General features: G+C 39.5%; 2 protein-coding genes and 1 long non-coding RNA gene across 3 annotated transcripts; 1 reads left to right on the top strand and 2 right to left on the bottom strand.

Annotated features, from left to right (window-relative positions):
- The first annotated feature begins 974 nt into the window (after window positions 1–974).
- LOC125381475 lies at window positions 975–6749 on the top strand. Its single transcript, XR_007221791.1, has 3 exons — window positions 975–1177; window positions 6171–6240; window positions 6473–6749. It is a non-coding gene; the product is annotated as an uncharacterized LOC125381475 (long non-coding RNA).
- Window positions 6750–10089: 3340 nt separating this feature from the next.
- Window positions 10090–11558, bottom strand: LOC125381595. The gene is made up of 2 exons (XM_048398659.1): window positions 11012–11558; window positions 10090–10963 (listed from the first exon to the last, which is right to left on the bottom strand). Exons 1-2 carry the CDS (start codon window positions 11540–11542, stop codon window positions 10568–10570), a joined length of 927 nt encoding a protein of 308 aa, XP_048254616.1. The 5' UTR covers window positions 11543–11558; the 3' UTR covers window positions 10090–10567.
- A 103-nt stretch (window positions 11559–11661) lies between these two features.
- LOC125381594 lies at window positions 11662–12443 on the bottom strand. The gene is made up of 2 exons (XM_048398658.1): window positions 11829–12443; window positions 11662–11700 (listed from the first exon to the last, which is right to left on the bottom strand). Exons 1-2 carry the CDS (start codon window positions 12441–12443, stop codon window positions 11662–11664), a joined length of 654 nt encoding a protein of 217 aa, XP_048254615.1.
- Between the last annotated feature and the right edge of the window lie 342 nt (window positions 12444–12785).

Genomic DNA, 12785 nt, shown 5'->3' with positions numbered 1-12785 from the left:
TTCATTGGTATTGTGCGTTATAAGAGTTGGGTTAAACGCCGCTTTTAACAGTATTACAGTTATATCGCGGCGTGTCAGTTTGGTGTCGGAGGAAAGCCCAAAGTGATGCAGGTCTCATAATCAGGCGTTTACCATTTCGGTGAAACCCACGAGCACGGGTATAGAAACATAATCGGGGGTTGCAGCGAGTGAGTGCGTTAAAATATAACGTCGCATCGGCATTGTTTCAGCCATATAGTTTATATATTCACAAGTTAGTTATTTAAAAAACAAATTTGATCAACCATATTTGGGCATAACAATATGGGCAATAACCAAATGGTGTTTGTTTGTAACATATGGGTAATATTATGTGAGGAATAGATACGTTGTAAAGATACAAGTCCAGCACATGTGTTGAGTGCCATCTTCTTCATAGAGACACACCATTCGTCATCACTCGCCCCTTACCGTAACCTGCAACAAGACTCGTCCACTATCGTTGATTGTTATGTGCGAAAATATGACAAATCAGTCAGATTCCGCGTATGACTTCAAGTACTTCGGTCAAAGAATCCCTCATGAATAATTTTTCATTTTACACGTCTTGCATTTAAGTATATACCAACGATACAGTTATATGTGTTCAATCATTCTGTAGAATACTGTAAGTCCCGATGTGTTTTCAATAGCATCTGGATATATAGGGAAATATACATGAATCATTAGTTGACAATTCTTTTAGCTATACCCGTTTGCGCTTCGGCTCTACCCAGTCGCAAAATGGCCACGAGAGGTTCACGAGTCGCTATTCGCTTGTCTCGGAAAAACACCAGTCGGTCACGAATGAGAGACACACTAAGAGCCACGTGATCATAACAGTTTACCCTAGATGAAGCCCAGATCCTCTTTATTTCCTTGTTTCGACCTCGAAACAAGGACATATAATGATCACAAATTACGCTTCTTCTCAATAGACCAAGTGAAAGCTGATCCACCACACACAGGGAAAGGACATTGTGAGTAATGGTTCATCAGTTGTATCAGCCTTTCAATGCAACTCAAGTTATGGACTTCGCTCACCTTCTTGCGAAAACCTGGTATTATCACTAATTGACAGTGATTCGGTGCCGCACAATGGAATATCTCTAAATTACCATCTCAGTGAATTAACGCAATTTGTAGTTTGCACCCTGGGGTGAGTTTGTGAATTTTAACATGTTTTTGTTTCTTGTAACACACTGAAAATGTCTCTTGTTAAATATGTTAAGAATATCATTCTTGTATTTATTCTCTCGTCATCTTGTAGGGTGAATGTCGTGTACATCAATTGCAAATATACGTTCTAAGCCATTTCTTTAATCAAAACGTCCATTTTACCATTTTGACTATTTTATGAGCATGTGTCTATCACTATCCATCTTTTCGTGAAACCAAGCATCGACACTTTTTAATAGTGATTCACAAATACATGCTTTCACTATATATTTGGCTAAGAAATGTTTTACTAGATATTTCTTAAAAGTATAAGTGGGTTTTCTTGCTTTTATGCAATGCTGCTATTATTTAAAAATGTTCATTCCAAACCATTTCAATAAATTAATGCAATCTCTTGGATTTCCAAAATAAAATGGGTTTTATTGCTTTTATGCAATGCTCCTATTTTTTAATAATCATTCCAAACAGTTTTCGGAATACATGATGTGATTCAGTGCTTTACTTCTAAAATACCATTTCAAGAAATTAATGCAATCTCTTGGGTTTCCAAAATAAAATGGGTTTTATTGCTTTTATGCAATGCTGCTTTTTTTAAATGAACATTCCAAACAGTTTTCGGAATATATTATGTGATTCAGTGCTTTATTACTAAAGTACCATTTCAATAAATTATTGCAATCTCTTGGGTTTCCAAAATAAAATGGGTTTTACTGCTTTACTCCTATTTTTTAAATGAACATTCCAAACAGTTTTCGGAATACATGATGTGATTCAGTGCTTTACTACTAAAATGCCGTTTCAATAAATTAATGCAATCTCATAGGCCCTGGGTTTGATTTCCTAAAACAGATGTCCTGTGGCACATGTTTCAATCTTTGAGTTTAGCATTTGTTTGTTTCACAGTAACACACTAGAATGTTCTCTTTTTAGATATGTTAAGAATCGCATTCTCTTGTTTATTCTCTATTCATCATTAAAGGTTTATATAGGGTACTTCAATTTTAAATAAAAACAGATTTTTACAGGTTTTACTGCCTTTATGCAAAGCTCCTATTTTTTAAAATGAACATTCCAAACAGTTTTCGGAATATATGATATGACTCAGTGCTTTACTACTAAAATACCATTTCAATGAATTAATGCTATCTCTTGGGTTTCGAAAATAAAATGGGTTTTACTGCTTTACGCCTATTTTTTAATGATCATTCAAAATAATTTCGGAATATATGATGTGATTCAGTGCTTTAATACTAAAATACCGTTTCAAGAAATTAATGCAATCTCTTGGGTTTCCAAAATAAAATGGGTTTTACTGCTTTACTCCTATTTTTTAAATGAACATTCCAAACAGTTTTCGGAATATATGATGTGATTCAGTGCTTTACTTCTAAAACACCACTTCAATAAATTAATGCAATCTCTTAGGCCCTGGGTTTGATTTCCTAAAACTGGTGTCCTGTGGCACATGTTTCAATCTTTGAGTTTAGCATTTGTTTGTTTCACAGTAACACACTAGAATGTTCTCTTTTTAGATATGTTAAGAATCGCATTCTCTTGTTTATTCTCTATTCCTCATTAAAGGTTTATATAGGGTACTTCAATTTTAAATAAAAACAGATTTTTTACAGGTTTTACTGCTTTTATATGCAATGCTCCTATTTTTTAATGATCATTCCAAACAGTTTGCGGAATATATGATGTGATTCAGTGCTTTACTTCTAAAATACCATTTCAAGAAATTAATGCAATCCCTTTGGTTTTCAAAATAAAATGGGTTTTATTGCTTTTATGCATATGCTGTTTTTTCTAAATGAACATTCCAAACAGTTTTCGGAATATATGATGTGATTCAGTGCTTTACTTCTAAAATACCATTTCAAGAAATTAATGCAATCCCTTTGGTTTTCAAAATAAAATGGGTTTTATTGCTTTTATGCATATGCTGCTTTTTCTAAATGAACATTCCAAACAGTTTTCGGAATATATGATGTGATTCAGTGCTTTACTACTAAATACCATTTCAAGAAATTAATGCAATCTCTTAGGCCCTGTGTTAGATTTCCTAAAACAGGTGTCCTGTGGCACATGTTTCAATCTTTGAGTTTAGCATATGTTTGTTTCACAGTAAACCACTAGAATTTTCTCTTTTTAGATATGTTAAGAATTGAATTCTTTTGTTTATTCTCTATTCATTATTAAAGGTTTATGTAGGATACTTCAATTTTAAATAAAAACAGATTTCTTACAGGTTTTATTGCTTTTATATGCAATGCTGTTTTTTTTCTAAATTATATTCCAAACAGTTTTCGGAATACATGATGTGATTCAGTGCTTTACTACTTAAATACCATTTCAATAAACTATTGCAATCTCTTGGGTTTCCAAAATAAAACGGGTTTTATTGCAATTATGCAATGCTGCTTTTTTAAATGAACATTCCAAACAGTTTTCGGAATATATGATGTGATTCAGTGCTTTATTACTAAAATACCATTTCAATAAATTAATGCAATCTCTTAGGCCCCGGGTTAGATTTCCTAAAACAGGTGTCCTGTGGCACATGTTTCAATCTTTGAGTTTAAGCATTTGTTTGTTTCACAGTAACACACTAGAATTTTCTCTTTTTAGATATGTTAAGAATTGAATTCTTTTGTTTATTCTTTATTCATTATTAAAGGTTTATGCGGGATACTTCAATTGTAAATAAAAACAGATTCTTTTCCATAAACAAAAGAATCAACTCTCCAAAGTCCATTGTACGATTCCGACTCTATCATAAGCACGTGTCTATAAATCTCTAGCAAATAAACTGACGTCCAAAAGAAACTTTACCAGAGTTTGAAATCACTCTTGCTCAAAATCAACAAAACATACATGCATGAAGTAAAGTGTATTGAGAAGATCAATATATCAACATAATCAACACTGAAAATGACAATCATACCGCGACCGAGAATGACGTCAGAGCCCCACAAAGTTGGGTGTGGTACAAAACTCGAGCTTTCAGGCAGGGTACATAAACAATCAATCACGTTAAATAACAAGTCATTAGTAGCGTGTGTGGCCACCAAATGCCTCAATACATGCAAAAAACTCTTTGACGCACAGAAAAAGTCAGTCGTCTGATGAGGTCACGTGGGATTTAACGTCATTCTTCTTGGAGGGCCAAGATCAGTTCTTACCGGTTGGCTGGAGAGTGTGGTCGTTGTCGAACACGACGATCCATCAAGTCCCAGAGGTGTTCTATGGGGGACATGTCGGGTGAGCATGCAGGCCACGGCAGGGCGTTGACGTTGTTGACTGCGACAATTCTGGCTGTATTGGCTCTAGCGTTGTCATGCTGATAAATGACAACACGTGGCTGTTGTTGGAAAAATGGTAGGACAACTGGACGAAGTCAAGTTTCCGTCAACGATGACCAGCGGTGTCCTCTCCTGCCCACAGATCCCTCCCCACACCATGACACTCCCTCCACCATATGGTACGACCTCCTGCACGCAACACGCCGCCGTTCGTTCACCCCTTCGGCGGTAAACACGTTGTCTTCCATCAGCCCTAAACATACAGAATCGACTTTCGTCAGTGAAGACAACCCTCTGCCAGTCACGTCGTTGCCAACGTCGTACAGTCCGGGCCCATCTCAATCGCAGACGACGATGTTGCGCTGTCAATAGCTGTCCTCTGTATGGTCTAAAAGCCCTGATTCCATGAGCCCTGAGTCTCCTGGCCACTGTCTGTCGACTAACCCTGTGACCTAAGGCATTTGTCGCCGATGACGTCACTGTCAGGAAGCGATTTCGGAGGTGCAAGGTACGCAAGAACCGGTCATCATGGGGCGTGGTCACCCTGGGTCTGCCTGTTCTTGGCCTGTAAGCGGTCCGCCCTGTCTGTCTGTAACGTTGCATCAAGTTGGAAACGGCAACACGGGAGCAACCGAAGGTTCGTGCAATATGGGCGTGGGTGGCACAAGTCTGTACCATACCCAAGGCTCGTTCGAGTTGTTCGACTGTGAGTCGTGGCATTTCTTTTGTGTTTTTTTATCACTGTGGATGTCTGACTTGCCGTTGCAATCGTTTTATACCCTTACCCGCACGTGCATTTGCAGTTGTCCGTGGTGCACGTGTTTTTCACTTTTACGCGTGTTATCTCGCAAAAATGTAACAGACGATTAACATTTTCTGCATACACTATTGTTGTATTTAGGTTATGTGTTTTAGATAGACTTCATCGAAAAAAAATTTATACTTTGTCTGAAATTTATATTTTCAGTTGGTAAACTTTCTTTTTTGACGTCAGTTTAGTTACGATGCAAGGTGTTTGCAAAACGGTGAGCGTTTCCTGCCCCAACGGTTCCACCCGTCACAAAGAAATGGAAGTAGATTGTTCGCCGGGAAAAAACCACGGGGACATATGGCACAAGTATAATTGGGAATTGCATCCGACATCAATAGTTTTTCACTGACAGCACTACTGAGGCTTTGGATGATGTAAACCTGTTTAAACAACAGTAAACATTGCTAAATCATTGATGAAAGTGTTTCAGACATTAACCTGCAATAGCTCATTCACGCTGCATGATTTACTTGAACATTTCATACATAAAAACAATCAACGTCTTAAGACATTTTACGTTTTGACTCTTGTACCCCAACTGAGTGACCGAATTGAACATAATTTAAGTTTTTTTTCGGTGATACAGACTACTGTTGTGGGAGAACCCAACTGAAGCAAGTCGGAACCATGTATATGGTAACGAACCAAGAAATGCGATTCAGCTTACATTTCATTTGTCATTGTTATGATAGTGGTGTCAATAGTTTCAGGTAAAGATCGTTTGTCTATTGAAGATTGCATACTGGTATGGAGACATTTATCCCTTTTCACAATAAATGTGTGCTTAAGAAGGAGGGAAATTATATATTTACAGGAGACACTTTAATTCGATCTCATACAGTTCTCTTTGTTTTCACCAGACGATGGTACCTCTCAGGCAAATTTCTGAATGGACTCTACTTCTTCTGATGACGATTTATGAATCTGTCGGTATGTTATTTCGGTGTTTTGTTTATACACATAACAATGTTCTGATTCAGCTAGTATGTTATATCTGTGTTATATCCATACTCCAAATCATATACTGATTCATAGATCAACTGGCATGTTAATTTATCAGTATCAATTAAATCAATACTAATGTATTATGTTACACAATTACAGTTAGTACAATTAATAATGAACCTACACATCTTTATGAAGATCATATTTACGCCAAAAGGTTCGCCAGAACTGATCTGTCCGGATGTCGGATATCTTGGTTCTCCTGCTCATCTGACGTGCATCTCACCAAGAAATATAACTTCACATGGCTATGTGGCATCGCAAGGTGAAGTTGCCGCTATCTGCAGTGTATCAAGCTCATCATGTACAACAATAGGCAACTACATGGCGTCTACCATCAACCAGACACACAGTCGCCTCACCATACCTGCAGTACAGCAAACACATGCAGGGCAGTGGAAGTGTACTATCCTACCTTCGTCTCCACTCTCCTGCAACTTAAATGTTGTGAGTAAGTACCCTAAGATAAGACACATGGATGTGAAGTCAACACCCGTAACTATAGACCCTATTCCATCACTCAGTGTGGGGGCGGTCGGGTAGCCTAGTGGTTAAAGCGTTCGCTCGTCACGCCGAAGACCCGGGTTCGATTCCCGACATGGGTACAATGTGTGAAGCCCATTTCTGGTGTCCCCCGCCGTGATATTGCTGGAATATTGCTAAAAGCGGCGTAAAACCATACTCACTCACTCACTCACTCACTCAGTGTGGATGTATGCTGTTCAACAATGGCGAACACTATCCCGTAACATGTTGCTGGTACATGTAGAGATAGCAAAATGAATGTTATTCACATGGGCGTATTGCAAGGGAGTCTGTATTGTGCTATCAACATTATAAGTGTTAACAACAGCAATTAAGGTTGTACTTGGACACACGTGAACTAGTACAGAAAGAACAGTTATGTTTTTCAAGAAATTTACAAGTTTGACGTATCAGTAACCAACAACATGTTTGATGCGATTCCCTGTTTTCACAGTGTTTGTACAGGAGAACAATTGACGTGCCTTTGTATGTATTTGGGACGGGTGTAACCGGGGAGACACGCTTACTTTTTTCCAAACACCTGGCACCATTACTGTTTGATAGTGCTTCGTATACACAAGCTCATGACATAGTCCGAACCATGCAATAAACACGGTTTAAGGTTTCTTATGATCATGGAAAGAGATTTGCCAACTTGCCTCAACATCATATTGTCATGCCACTAAATGAAGGAGTACTATCAAGTGGGGACATGGTTGACAAGATGTCATATATACTTTATACTGATAATTCCATTGTACTTGATATTTACTTATGATATATATTGAAACTATTCTTGTCAGTGATGAAAGGAAAACATCTCACGTTGAAGGTCCTTTCGGCTGAATGTCGGATCTAAATTGTGGAGACTATTTGTAATGCGACTTTGTGTTTCAGAACTCCCGACCTGCTTCATAACAAGCGATGCCGACATCACGACGCTCGACGTTGGCGAGGAGCGGTCTCTGACAGTACACATCAAGGGGTATTACTGTTCTGAGCTGGTTCAGCTGAACGTATCCACGGGAAGAACTGATCACGAATACCCCAATGAAACAGTCACTAATATAACAGATAAAACAGTTAACATCACAATCAACAAGACCAACTCCACCTTCGAGGCGGAACTGGTCTTCACCTGCGGCGGCCATAGCTCGACTCAACCTTGTAATGTAACCAACGGTGAGTACAATGGGAAAGAGGCAGTATTCAAATGTTTAAAGCATATTTCTCAGCATAAACAACGCATGTAAAGAGTTCCGTTTCAAGTAAAGTGACTTCAATGTTTGAAAAAACTTATGAATTAAAACCATGTGTAAATCTGGGTTGTGGAGTACGCCAAGCGTTTCCCTTTTTGTAAGTTTTATAATGTCAATAACAACACGACAACATATAAAAGAACAACATTTATTAAAAAATTTTGCATATGGGGATTCTCGGTATATACATATATACATGACACATAAACATAGTACATGGAAGACTTACTTCAGCCAAGTCTCTAATATCGGAGTAGCGCACTCCATACTGTTTGAGCGTACTGAGACTTGGCTGAGTATACGAACAATGGACGGTGAAGAAATATACCCGATCGGCGGGCTGTACCTCTGCCAAGTAATACAAGTAGGAGTCGCGCACCCCAAGACTTGCTCCCGAGCGCCAGGAGTACCTGGCAGAGTAGACGAATGATGAAAAAACAAAAAAGAGATGAATGTTAAATTACTTGCAGGGGGAATAGTATCCGCCTGAATTGCCCTCTGATAGAGCGGATAGATTGCCCATATTATTATTAATGATAATTGTGAAATTGAGTTGATGAGAATCCCGGATTACTTAATCGCTTCAAAGCTCCAGGATTGCTCATGAGATCTGTCAGAATATAAATGAGAAGGTAGTGATGAGTCAATGCTAAAACAAAAGGTGTATGAATCTATGTAGTGATTGCAGCTTATATTGCAGAAATACACTAAGGTGGTGGTGAGGGAGGTGGTGGGTTCAGTCAAGATCCGACCATTACGAAACGCGCTTGATTGAACCATGTGTTGTGAGCTGAACAAAGGAATTGCTGACAGCTGACTGCGCATGCGCTAAGGCATGATTAAGTTTGGGCGTGTGAGAGAAACGGAATATGATTGTGAATTGCTCGGGTTCCCAAGCCGACTTAACTACAAATAAACACCCATTGGAGTATATTACCTGATGACTAACAGTCACATCTGTATAGCACAGGTTAGCTTGTTGAATTAAACATTCGTAATGGACAATAAAAAATATAGAAAATTATCATATGGTATGGTGCATGTAATGCATAACATTCGATGACGTAACCCTTGCTATTGCCATTATAAACTCAACTCAATACCTAAGTAATAATTTATAATGTCAATAACAACACGACAACATATAAAAGAACAACATTTATTACATTTTTTGGCATATGGGGATTCTCGGTATATACATATATACATGACACATAAACATAGTACATGGAAGACTTACTTCAGCCAACTCTCTAATATCGGAGTAGCGCACTCCATACTGTTTGAGCGTACTGAGACTTCTGATAGAGCGGATAGATTGCCCATATTATTATTAATGATAATTGTGAAATTGAGTTGATGAGAATCCCGGATTACTTAATCGCTTCAAAGCTCCAGGATTGCTCATGAGATCTGTCAGAATATAAATGAGAAGGTAGTGATGAGTCAATGCTAAAACAAAAGGTGTATGAATCTATGTAGTGATTGCAGCTTATATTGCAGAAATACACTAAGGTGGTGGTGAGGGAGGTGGTGGGTTCAGTCAAGATCCGACCATTACGAAACGCGCTTGATTGAACCATGTGTTGTGAGCTGAACAAAGGAATTGCTGACAGCTGACTGCGCATGCGCTAAGGCATGATTAAGTTTGGGCGTGTGAGAGAAACGGAATATGATTGTGAATTGCTCGGGTTCCCAAGCCGACTTAACTACAAATAAACACCCATTGGAGTATATTACCTGATGACTAACAGTCACATCTGTATAGCACAGGTTAGCTTGTTGAATTAAACATTCGTAATGGACAATAAAAATTATAGAAAATTATCATATGGTATGGTGCATGTAATGCATAACATTCGATGACGTAACCCTTGCTATTGCCATTATAAACTCAACTCAATACCTAAGTAATAATTTATAATGTCAATAACAACACGACAACATATAAAAGAACAACATTTATTACATTTTTTGGCATATGGGGATTCTCGGTATATACATATATACATGACACATAAACATAGTACATGGAAGACTTACTTCAGCCAAGTCTCTAATATCGGAGTAGCGCACTCCATACTGTTTGAGCGTACTGAGACTTGGCTGAGTATACGAACAATGGACGGTGAAGAAATATACCCGATCGGCGGGCTGTACCTCTGCCAAGTAATACAAGTAGGAGTCGCGCACCCCAAGACTTGCTCCCGAGCGCCAGGAGTACCTGGCAGAGTAGACGAATGATGAAAAAACAAAAAAGAGATGAATGTTAAATTACTTGCAGGGGGAATAGTATCCGCCTGAATTGCCCTCTGATAGAGCGGATAGATTGCCCATATTATTATTAATGATAATTGTGAAATTGAGTTGATGAGAATCCCCAAAAGTAATTAGGCCGTAAGACATAAACAAGAGAACATGATAAAAAGTTACAGAGTTCCAGTTTTGTTTAATCCTATTGGAGCTGGTCACTTCTGTGCCATCGCTATCTGAGCTTTACGTATGGAGACTTGGGACGTTCTGATATAACGAGTGTAACACGCTGAGGTCCATCTACCCAATGTCTGAATCATGTGATCGGGCACGCCTTTACTTGCAGCTGATGTTGCTGCTCCTATTCTGAATGAATGTCCGTTGTAGGCTTTGTCATCGTATCCAGCCATACTTAATAAGGTTTTGAGGCACTGAATAAAGAACTTCCTGGATAAGGCACTACCACTGGGTGACACAAACAAAGGGTCATGAGGGGAAGTTCCAGATTGTTTCCTGTGATACATGTAGGTCAGCATATTGTGTACTGGACAGATGGCAGTATTCATCCGATGTAGCACAATGTTCACACCTTTGCGAAATGGATCAGTTTTCCAAGATTATAAGGTGAGGGTAAGGGATGACAAATCGTTAGCAAACACCACTGAATTGAAACACAAATTGACATGCGGGCTGAATCTATCACACGTAAATTCCCCGCATCTGAGGAATGCGAAAAAGGCCAGGCAACACACTGCTTTCAGCATAATATTGAGTGAGGAGGTGAAGACACCTTGGTCTAAAAGGTGACACAACTTGGTAAGTATAGAGCTTGTTATGGGCAACCGAACATATACTGTACAGCCTTGCTGTCTCTTCACAGCACCTACTATGGTATGCAGCCTTGTCAGGTTGCCCAGAGTCCAAGGGTTCGGCACTCCCGCTTTGAGATACATAAACCTCACACCGCATAGGTATGTCTTTATTGTTGCATACCTGAGGTTTTGATGTTTATGACAGTGTGCCACGAATCTGAGTAGCAATTCTTCCGATATGGGAGGAAGTGATGAACTCCATATACTGCTACATGTTGCGATGAAGAGGGCATAGGCCTTGAACCCTGCTTGGTAGACTTCATATGTACGATGGGAGACTGCTGATGCCCACAGGTTGTCTAACTCGTTGTCTGCCATGCTGTAGTTGGTAGTGTTCTCGGAACATCAATTCTTCCATAGGAGGACACGCAGTTGGGTGGCGACATGCTTGAGGAGCTAGGCGTCTGAATCTGGCTATCTGTAATCGAGACAAAGCATCACTGATATGGTTGTGTTTCCCTGGGACATGCCTCGCGCTGCACATGAAATTGAATTTAGCTGAGGTGAGCGTTAACTTCCTCAGGAACCTCATGATACCCGGAGATTTGGATCTGCCCTTATTGATGATGTCCACTGTGGCTTTGTTATCACAATAAAATCTAACTGATTTCTCAGCCCATTCTTTTCCCCAGACCTCTGCTGCCATAACAATCGGGTATAACTCCATCAGGGCTATAGACATGTCGTCTGCTACCAGTGTGAACAGACGCCCAGGCCACTTAGAGGCAAACCACTTTCGCTGATAATATGCGCCATAACCTATGGCTCCTGCTGCGTCTGTGTATAGCAGGAAGTCTGGAGCATCGATCCTGTCAGCTGTGAAAAGGGACACTCCATTCCATTGTTCGAGGAAACAAATCCACATGGTGAAGTCGAATCGACATTCTTGATTTAACTGTACCCTGTTCTTTAGGTCTGGAACTGAATGTGCCAATTGCAGAAGGTAGCCGATAAAGGTACGTCCTGGTTTCACCACTTGCATTGCGAAGTTCATGTGTCCCAGTACTACCAGCAAGTCTCGTTTGGTGACTTCACTCTGTTGTAGTAAGGAGTGGATGATGGTCGTCAATCTGTCTATCTTCTCCATGGGCAGTCTAGCTTCCATCTTGATGGAGTCTAGGGTGATACCGAGGTACACCAAGCAAGTCGTGGGGCCAACTGTTTTTGGTTGAGAGAGAGGGATGCCTAGGTCACCAAACATTTTCAAAAGAGACGACATGGTTCTTTGTCCTTGTTCCAAAGTCTTATTGAAGCAGATAAAGTCATCTAGCAGGTGTAATATATAGTCGATATGATAACACTGTTTGGCTATCCAACACACTGCTGCAGCGAGGGTATCAAAGATTTTGGGACTGGATCTGCAGCCAAACACCAATCGTGTGTAGTAAAAATATTCTCCTTGCCATTTGATACCGTGCAGATGCCACAATGAGGGGTGAATTGGGATAAGTTTGAAGGCATCTGTAACATCCGTTTTGCACATGAATGTTCCTCTACCTAGCTGTCTAATGCATGATATGGCATCATCGACTTTAACGTACTTCAAGGAATATTCTTCTTT

This window comes from Haliotis rufescens, unplaced genomic scaffold (genome assembly GCF_023055435.1).
Source record: "Haliotis rufescens isolate VD_foot unplaced genomic scaffold, xgHalRufe1.0.p SCAF_18, whole genome shotgun sequence".
In the NCBI taxonomy this organism is placed as follows: Eukaryota; Metazoa; Mollusca; class Gastropoda; order Lepetellida; family Haliotidae; genus Haliotis; species Haliotis rufescens.
The sequence above is the reverse complement of the archived record's forward strand: the minus strand, read 5'-3'. Positions and strand labels throughout refer to the sequence as shown.